The 19,359-nt window shown below is 42.2% G+C and overlaps 1 protein-coding gene across 1 annotated transcript in view; it reads left to right on the top strand.

Moving 5' to 3' along the window:
• Positions 1-563: 563 nt before the first annotated feature.
• Positions 564-19,359, top strand: part of Arhgef11 (Rho guanine nucleotide exchange factor 11) — a 126,090-nt gene continuing 107,294 nt past the window's right edge. The window contains exon 1 of the mRNA XM_027393031.2: positions 564-1,797. Coding sequence (XP_027248832.2) covers positions 1,766-1,797 — 32 coding nt within the window. The 5' untranslated portion in view covers positions 564-1,765. The remainder of the gene's footprint in view (positions 1,798-19,359) is intronic.

Below are 19,359 nucleotides of genomic sequence, written 5' to 3'. Positions count from 1 at the left end.
GTCTTGGGACCTTCTGACTAGCGACGGTTACTTGAAGAGACTGAGAAACCGTGATTTCACGCAGGGGGTGTGCGTCATGAAAATAACATTGTCCTGGAAAGGCTTTTTCACTGAATGAAAAAGCAACGCCATACAAGATACCCAAGCTACTCTGAGAGAAACCGAGAGGGCAGAGTCGGTGGGCATTCGGAGCGGGGAGGGCACAGTTTGGGGGCGCCTTGTAACGTGGAAGGAGACTCGACAAATGAGTGAAAACGAGCCGAGAAGGACGGGGCAGCAGCGAGAGAGCCCACAGAGGCGCGGCCGGCGGACACTGCAGAAACAAAGGTCGAACCTCCGGGACAGCAACACCGGGAGCAGCTAGGCCGCAGCGCACGGGCCGGGGGCGCGCGGGGCCGCCAGAGGTTGGGCGGCGCCAAGGAGGAGCCATCGGCTAGCCTGGGCGAGCAGAGTCCGCTGACGGGGGCGGGGTTGGGCGGGGCGGGGCGGGCGGAGCGGCGGCGGCGGCGGCGGGCCTGGCCTGAGCGAGCGAGCGAGCGCGCGCGGGGGCGGGGCCGGAAGCGCAGCGGCCGCGACGCGGACGCCGGGAGCGGCCGAGCGGGGAGGCTGTGGCTGGCTGGCTGGCTGGCGGCGGACCGGCACGGAGGCCGAGGCCGCGGCCCGGGCTCTCCGCGCCGCTGTGGAGGGCGCCCTGGCCCTAGCCGGGCCGCAACAATAGTGGGAGCGGGTCGCCGGGCGCGATCGGTCGGCGAGGGGAAGCGGGACCGTCGCTCCAGGGCGCTGCGGCGAGAGGGACTTTCGGAGCCTGGACGTGCAGGAGCACACAGCGCTGACTGAGGAAATTGTCTCTGAAAAAGGCCGACCCGAGGCTGGGTCTGAGCACTGGACTGGGCTAGGTGGAGGAACCTGCAGGTCGAAACGGAAAAGAGCGTTTAATATTTCCTGGGGTTTTGGCCAATGCTACCGTTTTGAAGGTAAAAAGCATTGCGCTTCAGGTGTTTTGTGATTTTTTTTTTCTTTTTGTGTGTGTATGTCTGCACAATTGGCTCATTTCAGAATTCCAAGCCTTTAATGTAAAAGATCGGCGTTTTGTTTTGATTTTTGAGAAATTCACAAATTTTGCTTCCCAGGGCCCCACTGGACTCCGTGCTGTGTACACACTGCTGTATGGTTTTATTTATTTTAACTGTGCAAATCATCTGGAAGGTTTTTTTTTTTTCCCCGAGTGCCATTTCGGATTTGTTCAGCCTTTTTTGTTTTGTTTTGTTTTCCTTCCCTGGCATTTTAAGCATTTGGAAAACAGAGATTTTTCAACCTTTGGAGCTTAAGGTTCCCTTGTCAACAGAAGGACAGCTGGGAAAACTGGATTGAGAGGATGATTTTTATCTGTCTGCAGTTAAGACTGATATTTTGAAGTCGCATTCTTTCTGTGGTTTTTTAGCCCATAGTACTAACCTTAAAGACACTTGTGGTTGACGTTTTGATTTCTAAGAAGGTTTCTTTTTCTTTATTTTTTTTTTCCATTTTCTTTTTTAAGACAAGGGAAGGGGAGGCTAAAGAGTCAAGAGAGGAGGAGACATGTTAAGTGGCGGGCGTACACTGGTTCTGCAGTTACCAGGGTCCTGACAACTGGAAGAAAAAGGATTCAGTCTTCAACTTGGGAGGCCCTCCTCTCACCTTCCTTAAAAACCTTAAGGGATTCCGGCCTGATCAAGACATCCAAAGAAGCTACAAGATTCCGGAACTGTGAAGACACCGAGAAACCATGAGCATAAGATTACCCCATAGTATAGACAGGTAAGTTTGCACATACTTTGGGATTTTCCCAACACTTATTAAAAAGGCTGGGAGTTGATGTTGTGTTTTGACTGAACTGAGCTGTGGGCTAGGTAAGGTAGTCTGTGGGTACTGTCAGTATATGTTTATAGTCCCTCTGTGTGTGTGTCCATGTCCAAAACATATCTCCAAATTCTGTGTCGTTTATAGCCAATAAGCAGTGATATGGAGAGGAGGGGAAGATGCTTTCAGTGCTTTTGCCTTACACCAGGTGTAAGGCTGGCTCTGGGTCCTCAACTTGCCAGCCTAGGGATTCCAAGCCTGGACCAAGCCTGGTCATGGGAACCCACAGGGGTGAATGGGGACTAGCTTAAGATTTTTGCGGAGGGTAGGGGGGTGACTGGCAGGGTTGTGGGCCTCCATCAGGCTGACTGTTATGGAATGGCGGGATGAAGTGGTAGGGTGGTTCCCATTTAAAACGAGGAAGATGCTTTTGGCTTGAAATGTTGGGACAGAAATACCCTGTGTCCGTACCAGAACTTTCACCAGTGGTTGATAGAGCTCCAAATGGGGAGGCCACATTCAATTTCTTCCTCTTCAGGTTTAGCATTTACAGTGAGAACTACCAACAGGCTGATGCTTGAGGTTTAATTTGCCAAGCTGTTCTTAATAAGCTTGACTCTGCAAAACAGGCCTTCCCTCTGCTTGAAGCCGGAAGGAGTTGTTTGGCTCTTAGGCCCTTGAAATCAGCTGGAGGCACATGATGCCCCTTCCCCCATGAGCTTGAGCTGCCTTCCCTGTTATTGGCAACATTGCAGCTGGATTGTTCTGTCCTCCAAAGGGTTGGCACAACTTTGGTAGGTATCTGTCTTGTCGTTTCTTCCCCTTCTCCTCTTCAACTCTTCTGCCTTAAAAATCCTCTAAGGGGGCGTGTTTTGTGGATATTCCATACATCCTAACTGGATAGGTAGGTAAGTGGTTGGATGATAACAGTCAAATGAAAAAAATAGTATTTATGAGGAAGGGAGGAAAATCAGTAAGTCAGCAGTTGTTCTTTCTGGGTCAGTTATCCCTTGGTTAAACATGCTAATAGTAATTTCATTTTGATTGTGGAATGTGGCATATAATAATCTCCTCAATACTACCACTGTATTGCCTCACAGTCCCGGTTAAATCTGTTTAGTAGTACTTGTGAGGGAAAGTGTCTTGCAGTGGGGAAGGGGAGGCAACCACAAAGGCAATGTGGCTACTTGGCATCTCCCTTCCCTTTCCGTTGTGGTCTTCTGTAATTTGCCCCTGGGAAAGGATAACTGAAGCTGTCGGGGCAAGGAGGTAAAGGGTGCTTGCCTGTCTGCCCTTAGTGTCCTTTTGGAGTAGGGGGATTAAGATTTGGGTGTCACAAATTTCTATTAAATTGGGGATGTGAGCATATGGAAACCGGGTATTGAGGGATGAGAAGGCAGTGAGGGCTTTTGGGTTAACATGATATGATCCTGTAGGAGCTTGCATGACTTCACAGATTCAGATCCCAGGGTCCTAAGTGCTTTCTTTAGAACTCTTCTTATTTGAACCTAATAATGTTTCTGTGAGGTAGACTGATCAAAAGTTAGTATTCACATTTTGCAGGTGAGAACACTAAATGGACTCCTGGTTTGTCTGGTGCCTGAGGAGTGTCAGGATCTAGTCTCAACTCTAAGACTTCCGATTCTGAATCCCTGGTCCTTTTTGTTGCCCCATCCTGTCAGTCAACTGAGGTTTATAGACTCACCATCTAGAAGGAGTAAGACACCATTTTGCGCTCTCTCTCTCTCTCTCTCTCTCTCTCTCTCTCTCTCTCTCTCTCTCTCTCTCTCTCTCTCTAGGGCTAGGTGCTTGTCAATTGTTCCCTTGTACTTTGTACCTATAATCTCTGGTGTTAAAACAGCTTGTTCACCTATGGGATAGTGCACTTTGCAGGTAAGGCCTTCCTTGCCTCTACCCTGCCTGAATCTCTGCCCCAATAAGAGGGGGGTCAGTCCTGGAACTGAGATTCCTTCTGGCTTCCTCTAGCTGCCTTCTCTGATCTTGCTGCCTTAGCTATAGAGTTACACTGTTGAACTTGTTGCTGTCCTAAGCTCTGTCCCTTACAAATGTAAATAAGTCAATCTTTTCTTTTTGTCATGTTTTTGGGATTCACAATCCTGCTGCTTCCACCTCCCAAGTGATAATGTAGTCTTATGCTGTTCTGGAGGGATGGATTAAAAGGAAACGTTGCAAATTATTGTGTCAGGGCCTCTGATCTCTTTTTAGTTTATCAATTCATTGTGTAAGCTGGTAAAAGTGTTTTAGAAAATTATTCATTTCTTATTGAGAGCAGACAATCTAATTGGGAAGTAGACATAGTGGCACATGCTTGTAACCATAACCCCAGGATTTGGGAAGCTGAAACAGGAAGGATTAAAAGATTGAGCCACTTGGGCCTACACAGTGAATTTGAGGCCAGCCTGAGTTACACACTGAGACACAGTCTCAGAAACACAACACTCCCAAAAGGACACATAGAAGTGCCACTAGTCTGAGCTCTGAAAGCAGGGGCTGTGTTAGTTTACTTGTTTTTGTCCTGTCTGCTAAGTTTAGTGCCTGGTGTGTAGTCAGTGCTCCATAAATACTCAACAAATGCATGTTTGGATAAGTGAACATACCAATAAATGTAAATTCAGTGACTTCATCACATAGTTAATCTAGGGTAAGTTAAGAGAAAATTTCCTTGGTGATAATGTATTTTCTAGAAGATAAAGGGGACCGGATGGAGGACCTTATATTTAGAGACAGTTTGGCTTCAATAAAGAAGACTGGGCTCCCTACTTGGCAGCCTTTTACATCAGTTTTCTCCTGTTGTGTAATAACTCCTAGGTCCATAGAAGGTATAAAGTTCTTTTAGATAATTTCTCTCTTAGTGATCATCAGTTGTTAGTGAAGGGTGAGAAAAATTGTGACTGCCCTGTCCTTTGCACTTTTTGTTCATACCATCTTTTTGGCCCTTCATCTGAATTTTCAACATTTCTGAAGATGTGTTTGTATTGCAAATAGAGAGCATGTCTCATTCCTCAGGGTAAATGTTTTTGGAGGCTGGGTAGGAGTTTGCATTCACAGAACAGCCTTTTTCTGCACAAAGGTAGCTCATGCAAAGACCAAACCAGAAGAGTATAGTAATGCCAAGAATTCTTGGTCTTCTCCATTTCCTACTGTATAAAGCAGGAGTGCCATACTAATGTCATCTGTAGGTCACACGTTTATGATCGTGCCATTTGAAACTTGCTTTTTGTATCTCCCTTACAGGGCTGTTGAAAGATACAAATCAAATGAGATAAGATATTCCACATTGCTTCTTAAATTGTGCAACTATATAAACTAGATGGTAAACCCATGGATTTAATTTAGTTTTTTTTCACTACTTCATAATCCAGAACAAATTAAAACTAGTGTGGTGGAGCACACCTTTAATTCCAGCACTTGGGAGGGAGAAACAAATGGATCTTTGTGATTTCAAAGCCAACGTGGCCTACAAATCAACCTTGAGGCCATCCAGGGCTACATATTGAGACCCTGTCTCTAAACATTAGTGACAATAATTTTAAAATTGAAGGAGTGTCACAAAATTGTGTTGTTTTGAGAAATTTAAGAGGAATGAATACAGTTTTGTTGCAGAAATGTACATGGTGAAGAAAACAGAAAATACTGGGTAGGGAATATAGCTTAGTTGGTAGCATGCCTGCTAGAAAGCTGGAAGAACTGGGTTCAGTCACCAGTACTGCATGCCTGTAATCTCAGCTCTCCAAAGTAGAGGCAGAAGGATCAAAAATCCAAGGTCATTCTTGGCTTCATAGGGAGTTTGAGGCAAGCCTGAGCTACAGACCCTGTCTCAAAAAGAAAAAAGCAAAATACTGATAGATGGGTGTGGTGACCCACCCTGTATTCTCAGCGCTTGTGAAATTGAGGCAGGGAGATTATGAGTTCATGAACTGCATATAAGTTTAAGGCTAGCCTACTGAAGCCTTGTCTCAAAAGACCAAAAAGGAATAGTTTTCTAGTGGTCACTGGTGTATGTTTGTGCTCGAGTGTATGTGTGTGTTTCCATATACTTGGTTGTGTGCACACATGTATTGGGGTCCAGAGGTTAACATAGGTATCTTCCTCAGTCACATTCCATCGTATTTTTTTAAGACAAGGTCTCTCACTGAACCTGGATTTTGCTGATTTAATAAGGCGAAGCTGGCTGACCAGTGAGCTCTAGGAATCCAAACTCAGGTCCTCATGTTTGGCAGGGCCAGCACTTTTCCCTACTGACTGTCTCCCCGGTTCCTTCCTGGCCATTCTGATGAATGGAAGAGATTTTTACTTTGACTAATTAGATGTCACTTTGTGTGATACAGAATTTGTTGTGGCTTTTTTTTTTTCTCCTTTTTTTTTTCTTTGTTTTTCTTTTTTGCATTCTAGGTAAGTACTCTACCGCTAAGTTTCAATAACAACCCCAGGAAATATTTGATTAGTGATCCCAGGCCATTGTAGAAGAATCTTTCAAAGGAAAGACAACCCCTCAAATTGTTACTGTCAGGGACCTCTTCCACCTGAGATTCCAGTCTCTATTGAATTCTAGAACCAAAAATCCCCAGATACTTAACTTAGTTCATGTACTTACTGAGTACTTTAGAAGACTGGTCTCCTAGCACAGCAATAATGATCTAGAGCAGCAAAGAGTAAGTACCATGAATTGCTATGTCTTTTCCACAACATGAGATGAGAGATGACAGTGGATTTGCCAATGAAACATTTGGCGATTAATCAGCATTATGAGCCAGCAGCAGGCTAAGCTTAATTTTGATACTCAAAAATGTTCTAATAGAGCAAGCTAATACTTTTTTTATGTTTTAGCATAAACAAAAAATAAAGATAATTGCATCTATCAGAAACCAAAACCAGAGCTTGTGGAGACTGTATAAGTAGTCCCTAGATGAACACACAGATCAGGGGCTTCTAAAAGCTAACAGCCTCTGTGGAACAGGGTGTGGAAACTGGAGTCTGTGTCACTGACTACTTTAAAGATCCAGGGCTTCTGTGTGTTTGAAAGGGGTTGTTAGCTCTGAAATTCTGTAAGATATGAGTTACTTTAATTTATACTGAGTCTGCTTTTATATTATCATAGTGGCATTATATTAAAAATATGTTTTACTGGGGGTGGTGGTGCACATCTTTAATCCCAGCATTCAGAAGGCAGAGGCAAATGGATCACTGAGTTTGAGGCGAGCCTGTTTTATAGAAAAACCAAAGGGGGGAAAAGTGGAGGGTCGGGGAGTGATCAAAATATGCTGAATGAAAAAAAATTAAATTAGAAATTAAAATAAATATTCACTAAATGCAAAAAGAAAAAAAAAAGGAAGACATACAGCCCCCAGGGTCTGACACTCTCTTCTGACTTCTTTGGGCACTAGGCATCTACATGGTATACAATTTATATACATAAAATAAATAAAGAAAAATTTAAATAGGCAGGAGAGACGTAGTTAAAATTTTTTAGTTGGAAGAGAGAAGAAGCCATTTTGGGCAAAGAGAACATGAACAAAGCTTCTGGAATAGATGTGCACTAAAAATGGTATACTTGAGGGTCTCTGGAGCAGGGAAAAAATAAGTTGATAATGTGTACAAGATACAGAATAGTTGAGACTCTATAGAGGAGTCCATTGAGATTTTTAAAACAATATTTAAGGTCGGTTCGATGTTTCGGGACCAACATGTTTCTATCAAGCCAAACAACCTGAGTTCAGTCCCTGGAACCCACATGATGGAAAGAACCAATTCCTGAAAGTTGTTCTCTGATCCCCACATGAGTTCTGTGCCAGTCATGAGTGCACATGCACATAATTAAATATAATCCGAGACTTTAAACAAATGGGTAAAGAGCAAATCCTGGTGTTGATGCTCAAATAGGAGAGTTTAAATTTGGGAAGGCTAGATAAATTTTTTTTTTTTTTAGAAATCTGTATAAGAGATGAGTTTCTTCTGTGTCCTGATGGACGGTGATAGTAAAAATAAAGAAGAGGCTGAGTGTAGATGGCATTTTGGAAGCAGAATCAATGAGGTATGTTAGGGCTGAATCTGATGTGATTCCTGACTGTGAGACTAGTTGACTAGGAAAGGGACAGTGCTATTGATAGCATAGAAGCTTCATTAAAAGTCACTTGTCTCCCACTGGTACCCAGCAGTTCACTGAGCACAGAGTATTGAACAAATTTATGTGCTAAGACTCTTGGGTCTAACAAATAGTTTTTGAGTCCTTCAGTGCAGTCTTTTAGAGAGATGGGAAAAGGACAATTGGTTTTGGGGAAAACTCTTAAAAAATTGGGTCATGTTTTGAGAAGATTAGCATATATTTAATGGATCCTGATCAATCATTCATACTCTATTCCTACATATCAGGCCATATTCAAGGGATTTAGAAACCATACTAGTAGATGGATACAGAAAATAGAGGACTTTAAGGGTAAAGGCTGTTGTGTGAGCCCCATTCAGCCACTAACTAGCTGTGATTAGGATGATTTTCGTAAAAGCATTTTGTGACTTCTATAGTATAATGGTAAGTGTTGTCAAAGAAATTGGTTGTCAAGGACCCAGATTGGCCTAAATTTAACCTCACTTGTCATTGGAAGACTCATGCTTGGTTTACCCATAGTCTTCTGTTGAGTCTCAACTGAGAATTGACAGGCATGGCTCTGGGATCCTAGTAAACAAAAACAGGAGTGCTTGAAAATCAGGTAGCTAGCTGGCATGGTGGCGCAGACCCTACCTATACCCAGCACTCAGTAGGCAGAAGTAGGCAGATCTTTGTGAGTTTGATGCCAAACTTGTCTGTACAATGAGTTTCATGTCTCAAAATAAGAAAGGAAGGAGGATAGATTGCTTAGGTATCTAAGATCTCAGTCTAAGTTCTGTTTTGCTTGAAACCTGCGTTTTTCTTTTCTAGGCCTAACTGTCTAGCTTGGAATTCATGGTTTCCTTCTTCATTTCAGCCTACAGCTTGCTGATTGTGGTCATGTTGCTATTTCCTACCATCAGTTAGACCAACCTGTTTCTGAGCCCATGGCATTCATTTTAACCCCTTTGTATCAAATATTCTGTCTCCTCCAACCCAATTAGTCTTTTATTTCTTTAGTGATTAATACCACCAAACTCTACCATACATTTGTGTTACCCTTTCTTCACATAAATATAGCAGTTTGATTCCGTTATTCTTTTATTTGTGCAAAAGAATTGATATAAAAGTTCATTTCAAATAAACTTTAAAAAAACATGCAAATAAATAAAACATTACACACCAAAATTAACCAGACTCAAAATCTACAACTTAATGAAAGTATATATAGTTAGAATTAACATTCAAAACAGAACCTAAATTTATACACTTACCTACCAGCAAAACAAACAACCAAAAGACCTACAACAGAATTAGAGCTATAAAAAACAATTAGCTATATATCCTCTTACACAACTTGTGTTCATTATTTGCATTCCTCATCCCCTTATATCTAGCTTTTCTTGTTCTCTTTTTTTCATGTTAAACAGTACTCACAGGTATATTTGTTTACATACATATATGTCTAGATCCTGTATATAAGAGAGAACATGTGTTTTTTTTTTTATTTTTTAGGCTTATGTGACTTCACTTAATAGTATACATTCTAAGTCCATCCATTTTCCTGCAAGTTTTTGTTTTTTTATTAGTTCAAATTAGGAACAAGCTTGCTTCACATGTCAATCTCTTCTCCCTCTCCCTCCCCTCCCCCCCATCCCATCCACCCTCCACTCCTCAGGCAGGGTAGGGCCCTCCACAGGGGCTCTCCAAAGTCCACCACAATGTCCTCGGCCAGGCCTAGGCCCTCCCCCATGTGTCCAGGCCAAGAGAGCATCCCTTCATGTGGTATGGGCTCTCAAAGTCCTTTCTTACACCAGGGAAAAATACTGATCCACTACCAGGGGCCCCACAGGGTGCCGAGGCCTCCTCATTGACATCCATGTTCAGGGGTCTTGATCAGTCCCCTGCTGGCCTCCCAGACAGCAGCCTGGGGCCCATGTGCTCCCCCTTGTTCAGGCCAGCTATTTCTTCAGCCTGGTCCCGACCCCTTTGATCTTCATTCCTCCCTCTCTGCAACTACGTTCCAGAGTTCAGTTCAGTGTATATCTGTGGGTGTCTGCCTCTGCTTCCATCAGCCACTGGATGAGGGCTCTAGGATGGCATATAAAGTAGTCATCAGTCTCATTATAGGGGAAGGGCATTTAGGATAGCCTCTCCACCATTGCCTAGATTATCAATTGGTGTCATCCTTGTAGATCTCTGGAAATTTCTGTAGTGCCAGATCTCTCCTCGGACCTATAATGGCTCCCTCTGATATGGTATCTCTCATCCTGCTCTCCTCTGTTCTTCCCCAACTCAATATTTCTGCTCCTCTATTTCCTCCTCTCCTCTCCTCTTCTCCTCCTCTCATTCTGCCAGCTCCCTCTCCCCTACTCTCATGCTCCCAATTAGCTCAGGAGATCCAGCCCCTTCCCATTCTCTGGGGTCCATGCATTTTTCTCTTAGAGTCCTTCTTGTTTCCTAGTTCCTTTGGTGAAGAGGATTGTAGGCTGGTAATCCTTTGCTCTATGTCTAAAATTCATATATGAGTGAATACATACTATGTTTGTCTTTTTGTGACTGGGTTACCTCACTCTTCCTGCAAGATTTTAACTTCAATTTTCCTTGGAGCTGAGTAGTATTCATATATATTACATATATACCAAATTTTCCTTATCCATTTATCTGTTGATGTACAACTAGGTTGATTCTAATTCTTTGTTATAGTGAATAAAGCAGCAATAAAATAAAATCAAAATTTATGTAAAAGTTCATGCATAACACCTAGCACATAGAAGACTTTGATTAAAAAATAAAAAAGTGATGTGCTGTCCCTTTCTTCACATGTTTTATGTTGGTTATCACAATCTTGTCCTGACAGTCAAGGTTCAAGAACAGTATGGGTGTGTCATGTCCCCCCCCCTTCTTGTTATATTAGGTGTTCTTTATACATAACAAATACTACTTCTAGACTTGAACTGTAGCTCACTTTTGACATTCTGATTTCCTAAGAAAATGGCTCTAAGCACTGCTGCCAGGTGGGCTGAAGGGATGTCTCAGAGGTTAAGAGCACTGACTGCTCTTCCAGAAGACCTAGGTTCAATTACCAACAACTAACAACTGCTTGAAACTCCAATTCCAAAGGATTCAGTGCCCTCTCCTGGCCTCTGCTGGCACCAGTCACGTATGTGGTGTACAGATATACATGCAGGCAGAACACCCGTATACATAAACGCTGCCACTAGGAGCTGAGACCAATATTCCTGTTCATAGATGGACAGTGGTGGTGCACACCTTTAATCCCAGCACTCAGGGAGGCAGAGGCAGACAGATCTCTGAGTTCTAGGCCAGCCTGGTCTACAGAGTGAGTTCCAGGACAGGTTCCAAAACCACAGAGAGACCCTGTCTTGGCTGACTTTGATAATCCCCTGTGGGAGGCCTCACTCTCTCTGAGGAGTAGATGGGAGGTAGAATGGGGAGATGGTGGGGAAAATGGGAGGGAGAGAGAACTGGGATTGTTATGTAAAATAATATTGTTATTAATTTAAATAAAAAATTAATTAAAAAAAGAAACCCTGTCTCAAAAAACAAACAATAAAAAGAAGAATTCTTGTGCGAGTTGGGTATTAGGCCTTGGGTACTTGGTAATTATTGTAGGGATAGTCTTATTGGACTTGTTGTCTTCAGTTTATCAGTTTTAGGATTTCCCTATCGGCTGCCTTTCCCACTGGGGTCTGAAGGCAGGATCTACTCTGCTGTTGTCTGTGCTGCCTGCCCAAGGCTGGCTCCATTCATTCTACAGAGCAGAGCCCTTAGAAGCTTCTTTCTAAGAGACTGCAGCTCCAGAGAAAGGCCACTGTTGTTCTGGGAGGTGGTAACTGAAGAGAGTGTAGTAAATAGTTGTGTGAAAGGGACCTTGTATTAGGCAAGAACTGCAGACCCTCTTTTCATCGCCCCAGAGACAAAGGAAAACACCACTTAGGTTTCAGTGTCTTCACAGCAACAGGGGATCAGTATCAGGAGAATTCATTTATGTTGTCCCTCAGATAAGGTTGATGTAACAGAACTTCACATGCAGTGGTGCCAAACACATGGATTCAACATGATTAAGATGCCTAGTGTCTTGTCAAGGATCTGATGGTTTTGTTGAGAGGAGACAGATTCGAGGTAGTACCCAAACTTACTCCTCTGATACCATTTGGAATATATGGGAAGGACACCTTTAGGTTTACAGACTTCCTGGAGGAAGAGATCTTCAGATTGAGACACAAAAATGTAGCCAGAAAAGAGAGAGGGAGAGAAAATCCAGGCAAAGAACATCTTCCTGTGAAAGAGCACTCTGCACTAACTATGTGGATATCATGGCCTTGGTGAGTGTTGCTGGTCAGTAGTGAGGCAGGAGCCATCTTATCATTTGTTAAAATGAGGAGAGAACAAAAGGAAATGGTGATAGACAGCCAAACCAGTTCTCTTGCAAAGTTTAGTCAGAAAGGGGAAAATCTAACTCCTGGTTTCTAGCAATAAGACTTAGTCTATTTTTTCAAGATAGAATTGTGTTTGCAGGCCAGAAGTTGTTAATCTTCAGTGGCCATCAGAATCATCTGGAAAGCCTGTTTAAATATACACCACTGGGTCCAGGTCCCCTAGTTCTGGCTTTGTAAGTCTGGGGTGAAGTTCCAGTCTCCTCAGAATTTGCATTTTTAACAGCTCAGGTGATACTGATAATCTGTGTTCCATGCTCCCAGAAAGTGTCACAGTGCCTAGTGACATCTGTGCTCTTCATTTTGTGTGTTTGGATGTGTGGTAACTCATTGTAGCTCAAGCTGGCTTCAAAGTCATAGTGATTTTTCTGTGTCAGGCTCTGGAGTGTTGCCCTCACTGCTGTTATCTCTTGCTTTCTTATGGCAGTGCCTTTTTAGTATTATAAACTGTCTATTTCAAAATTTATAAAGCCCTGGTTCTGCTCTCTGCTGTGAATTCTTCAGTGGATGGTGAACATTGTGTCCTTACATTGACTACACAGTTAGAACCCTGTAAATACTGGCTGAATGGGTTAAACTGAACCACATACATCATCTCCATCTGTGAAACCTTCCTCAGCCCTTTTCCTAGGATTGTTTGCAATCCCAAATTGTGCTTTAGCCCTCCAGAAGTAGCAAAAAAAAATAATTCTTAAAGAAATGTCAAAGCTGACTGCCCAAATCAAATACATCTAATTTCAGTTTGGGATCAAATCAGAGAATAAATTTCCTAAAGTGATTCCCCAAACTAACCTGAGGTTCTGGATCATTCGATAAGAGGGATCTTTGAAATATCATTGATTTCTCTTAAAATATTGGTTCATGTTCTCACAATGTTCAGATTCCTCCTGAACATGCTTCCTATTCTGTTGTGGTAGCCCACACCACAGCCAGGCTACCCTGCCCAAGGCTTTGAGCCTCTGTTCTAGAGCCTTAGGCACTTCTCTTGAAATGAGGCCCACAGACCACACAATAAGGTTGCCAGAGCACCTGACCTTTAATCTCTCATTGTGTCATGGGCAAACTCCATGATAATGGGTTGTTTCACCTTAAGGTAATTTCATTAAGAAATTAGAAGCCAGAAATCCTAGTCTGTGCCCCCCCCCCCAAGCCTAGCTTTAGGCTAATAGCTGTTCCTCTGCTTACCTAGAAACACACTCTTAGACTAGACCTGAGCTTTAAGCCTGGCACATTGATTAAGGAATAAGCAAGAAATGGCATATATATTAAGTGTTAGTGTTCTAGGCGCTGGGGATACACTGGGCATTCTGTGGAAGCAAGAGCTTCAACAAGCAATTAAAGAATTACTAGTTGCAATGCAAAGACCTGGATTCATAACTGTTAGGGGAAAGGCAGGAAGAAAGATGTGACAGGATTAAAGTAAATATAATCGACAAAACTTGAAGTTTCTTTTAAGCAGGGTAGGACAATAATCACCAGGGAAAAACGGATTCAAAAGATGGAGGCTTTAAAATGAACACTGGTGTAGTACTCTCATGCCCCTCTGCTTCCCTGACAGTGTGGGGAAGGGGGAGACATGTACCTTAGAACAAGACTGGAGGTCAGAGGACCACTAGTAGTAGTCCTTTCTCCTTCTACCATATAGGTCCTGGTGGTCAAACGCATTGTCAGCAATGACCTTTAACTGCTGAGCTGTCTCACCACCCATCAGTCCTACCATATAGATGAGAAACAGAAATCCTTAATGACTTGCCTAATATGCATGAGCTAAAAAGTGGTAGTTGGGGATTTTTTCTTTTTTAATTCAGTGATTAGCAAGCCCTGGGAGGACTAGTACTGTTTCTGTTTTCCTATACTCTTGGAAAGGCTTAGGTGGCAAATAATTGCAGATCTTGTGAGGGAGCCAGACCTCAGTGTTGCTGGACAGTGTTGAAGATGACCTCTAGGAATCAAGTCTCCTGATATCCATATCTTCCATATCTTCCAGCTAAAATTTCCTTGCCCTTACGAGCTGAGGTTTGTATTTGCCATCCAGAAAGAGGGTGACTCTGCTTTTGTCTTTTGGCTGGTTAATGATGGGGAATGAGAATTCCCTGGGGCCTGGGAATTTCAGTGAGGTTGAAGAAAATAAAATCTCAGAATTGGCTTGGCACTGTGCCACCAAGCATTGTGGCATCTTTAAGCTGCTCCAGGCTTATCTTCATGTGTAGTATGCTTCAGTAGCTGAGACTGTGCAGTAAGTAAATGATTGGTAAAATACGACTGAGAAATGGATAGTATTTTAAAGCATCTGTTACTTAGTCTTTGGCAGTTTTGTAAGTGTATACAATGTTTTTTGATCCTATCTACCTCTAGGACCCTTTCCCATTCCCTCTGGACACCTTTCCCAACATGTTCCCCTCCCAAATTTTTTGTTTTTGTTTCTTGTAATCCACTGTGTCCAGTTAGTACTGCAGGTGGAATGTTGACTGATCATAGGCAGGTTCTGTGCAGGTAATTATAGATGAAGTAAGTTTATGAATGCAACGGCCATGTTATATCCAGAAGACAGCATTTCACATCTCTCCTCCCATCCTCTTATATCTTCTGCAATATTTTCCTGAGCATTGGGGTGGGGGTGGGGTGATGCAGATGTCCTGTTTGGGGAGCTTCCGACAGTCAGTTATTCTCAGCACTTTGGCTAGTCATGAGTTTCTGTATCCATCGTTGCTGGCTGCTAAAAGAAGCTTCTCTGACCAAAGTTGAAAGCAGTACTATCTATAAACATAAATATTTAGAAAGCAATTTGACAGCATGTCTGTTTGTAAAAACAACACTGGTGGGTTCTGCCCTGGGGTCTATGACTTACCAAGCCATGGGATTTTGACCAGGATTATGTACCAGATATGAATTCCCTCCTGTGGAGAAAGCCTCAAATCTGTTCACAAAACAGTTGGTTATCCTCATAACCTTCCTGTCACTATTGCACTAGTGAGTACATCTTGCTCGCAAACTGGTATTGTAGCATTCAAGATTCATTTCTGGGTAACACCACTGATGGCATTTCTCCCCGAAACAGCCTGACTAGCACCTTCCCACAATATGAAAGTCAGTCAACAGGGAGGAAGCTTTGAGATCAATTCCAGCTTGATTTCTCTAGGTCTTGTAATCAAAGTGTCTTCAGCTGTACAGGGTCTTACCACTGTAATAGTCAACCAAGAACAGTGACAATAGACTGTGTTGCTTGCATGGGAGAAGTGTGGCCTCTGGCACTTGAAGGGAGGTATCCCATAACTGGCCCTGAGATTTTCACTCAGTAATCCATGTCTTCTAGGAAAAGCATTATCTATACATGCAGCATACACATATTCCTTTTTTTTATTCTACTTTTTAATTTGCTTACAAGGTAGTGAATTTCCATGAGGTTTTTGGACATCTTTAGTTTTGATTAACCACCCATCCATTCCCTCCTGTCTCCTCACTCCATTTCCTTCTTAAACCTTTAATCTCCAATATTTTCCCTTCCTTCTAATTTCATATCATGTGTACTTCTTTCCCCCTACTCCTTGAGACTTCCTCCCTACACACATCAAGGCCCTTTCTAGCTTCCTGACCTCTACTGAGACTCCAAATTAAACACACAAATCTAAAAAAATTTTGAAACTAGGACCCATGTATGAGAAAACATGACCGTTGCCTTGCTGGGTCTGGGTTACTTGACTTAGTATAATATTTTCCAGTTCCATCCATTTAAAATCATAATTTCATTTTTCTTTACAGCTGAATAAAATTCTACTGCATATATGTAGTACATTTTCATTATCCATTATCAGTTGGTGGACCTCTAGTCTGTTTTCTAGCTATTGTGCTGAGAGCAGTATGTGATTGGATGTCCATATGTCTCTGTAAAAGGGTATGGATGCTCAGGAATGAAATAGCTAGGTTGTTGATAGTTCTACTTTTAGCTTTTTTGGGGTATCTCCACACTGACTTCCATAGTGGTTATACTGGCTTATACTCCCACCAACCATGGCTTCCCTTTCTTTACATCCTTGACAGCGTTGGTTGTCATTTGTTCCTTGATGCTAGCCATTCTGACTGAAGTTAAGATGAAATCTCAAAGTAGTTTTAAATTATGTTTTCCTTTTGGCTAAGGATGTTGGACACTTAGAAAAATGTTTATTAGCCATTTGTATGTCTTTGAGAACTCTTTGTTCAATTCCATGATACCCCCGCCCCGTTTTTTGGATTGGCCTGTTCTCTTGATGTTTTAATTTCTTGAAAATTTTCATATATTCTAGATACTAATCTTCTTGACAATTTTTAGTTAATGACTTTATTGAGGTATAATTCACATACTATAAAATTTGTCATGTTAGAGTGTACAGTTTTATAGTTTTTAGTATATTCCAAATTGTGCAGCCACACCAATGTCTAATTCCAGAATATTTTCATTACACACACCCTAAATCTTGGGCCTGCTAGCAATTGCTTCCTGTTATACTCTCTGAAATCTAAAAACCACTAATCTACTTGCTGTCTCTCTGGATTTGCCTACTGTGGATATTTCATATAGGTAGAATCATGGCTTATTATGGCTGCCTTCCTTCACTTAGCATATTTTAAAGACAAATGTATTCTAAAATGCAGGTTTTTATGGTTCAGTAATGTTCCATTGGATGGATAATATCATTTTTAGTTTAGCCATTTGTCAACTGACAGATATTTGGAGTTTTTCCAGTTTCAGGCTATTATGAATAATGTAGTTATAAACATTTATATGCAAGTTATTTTTAACTTATTTTGTATTTATGAGTGTTTTGCATGCATGTGCATCATGAGCATGGTGTGTGTTTGGTGTTTGAGGAGGTTAGAAGAGGTCATCGAATCCCTGGAACTGGAGTTATGAATGGTTGGGAGCCACCATATCCATGCTGGGAATTGAACCCTGGTCCTCTGTGACAATAACAAGTACTCTGTTTGGTTTTTCAAGACAGTGTTTCTCTGTGTAGCTCTGGCTGTCCTGGAACTCACAGGAATCCTCCTGCCTCTGCCTCCCAAGTGCTGGGATTAAAGACGTGCACCATCCTTGCCCGACTGAGAATAACAAGTACTCTTACCACTGAGCCAACCAACTTGTTCAAGATTTTGTAGAGACATATTTTCATTTCTTCTGAGTATATAGTGTATAGTAAAAACTGATGATATAGAAGTCCAAACTGATTTCCAAAGTGGTTCCACCATTTTATATATCTACCAGCAAACTATGGGGGTGTGATTCTTTGTAGCACACTAGTGCCTGTTGTTTCTTATCTGACTGCCTGCCTTGCTTCCCTTTTTATTCTCATTTTTTTGTGTGTATTTTTAATAGATTTATTATTTTTATTTATATGTATATGTGTGTCTGCCATGTTTGTGTAGTTGTTCTTGGAATCTTGGGTGTCAGATACCCTGGAGACGGAGACAGGTGTGAGCTCTCTGACCTAGGTGCTGGAGTCTAACCTCAAGTTGTCTGGAGGTGCAGCAAGTGCTCTCAGCTGCCATCTTTCCAGCCCCTTTTTGGTTTGGTTTTGTTGATCAGTCGGTTGGTTAGCTAATTGATGTAGTTTTGTTTTGTTTGAGATGACAGGGTTTTGAATGTAGTGAGGGCTGCCCGAAACCCCAGGCTGTCTGTCCTCCTTTAGTCTCCTGAGTGCTGGAATTACAAACACACTCCATCCATCTCACTGTGTCCTTCCCTTTTCCTTTCCCCTCCCCTTCCATTATTTTTTAAGTTGGGATCTTATGGGACTAGAGAGATATTTCAGAGGTTAAGAGTACTTGCTGAGCAGGGTGGTGGTGGGGCATCCCTTCAATCCCACACTCGGGAGGCAGAGGCAGGTGGATCTCTGTGAGTTCGAGACCAGCCTGGTCTACAAGAGCTAGTACCAGGACAGCCTTCAAAGTCACAGAGAAACCCTGTCTCGAAAAACCAAAAAAAAAAAAAAAAAAGAGTACTTGCTGTTCTTCCATGAGATCCAGGTTTGATTCCTGGCACCCACTTTGTGGCTTCACAACTTTCTAATTTCAGTTCCATGGTGGGGAGATCTGGTATCTTCATGCCTGAGGGAACCAGGGCAAACACTCATACACATAAAATAAGATTTTAAATTACAAAAAAAAAATTTTTTTTTTTTTTAGTCAGGCTTGCTCTGTTGCCCAGGCAAGCCCCAAGTTCTCTTGGATTCTAGAAAACTCCCTTGCCTCCACCTGCCTAGTGCTAGGACTGCAGGTACAGACCCCTCTTTCTCTTTGATCACAACCATCCTTGTGTCCTGAAGTGGTATCGAATTTTGGGTTGGTTTACATTTGCTTAATGACTAAAACTGTCAAACATCTTTTTTATGTTTACTGACTGTTTGCATATTCCCTTTATCAGTATATTATTCCAGATCCTTTGCTTATTGTCTGCTTGAATTATCTTTTCAATTGTTAAGGAGTAGAAACAGTTTTAAGGCTGGAGATATAGCTCTGTTTGTGGTAGTGTTTGCCTAGCATTCATAAGGCTCTAGGTTCAATTGTGAGGGGTGTGTGTGTGTGTGTGTGTGTGTGTGTGTGTGTGTGTGTTTACAAACCTCAAAGATACAGTTTTAAATAAAGTCCTTTAACTTTTATTGGCCTCCATTTCATTGACTTTTTAAAACTAAATTTAATGCTGGGTAGGTTTGGTGCACATGCCTTTGATCCTAGCACTATGGAAGCGGACAAGGCAGATCTCTGAGTTCAAGGCCAGCTTGATCTACAAAGTGAGTTCCAGGACAGCCAGAACTGTTACACAGAGAAACCTTGTCTTGAAAAACAAAAAACAAAAGAAAACAAATGCATTTATTTATTTGTGTGCCTGTGTGTGGGGGAGCAGGTATAATCAAAAGACAACTTGAACAATCTATTCTTTCTACCATGTGGATCCCAAGAATCAGACTCAGGTCATCAGGCTTA

Source organism: Cricetulus griseus, assembly GCF_003668045.3.
Source record: "Cricetulus griseus strain 17A/GY chromosome 1 unlocalized genomic scaffold, alternate assembly CriGri-PICRH-1.0 chr1_0, whole genome shotgun sequence".
Classification (NCBI taxonomy): Eukaryota; Metazoa; Chordata; class Mammalia; order Rodentia; family Cricetidae; genus Cricetulus; species Cricetulus griseus.
Note: the sequence above shows the minus strand (reverse complement) of the source record. Positions and strands in the feature narration are given on the sequence as shown.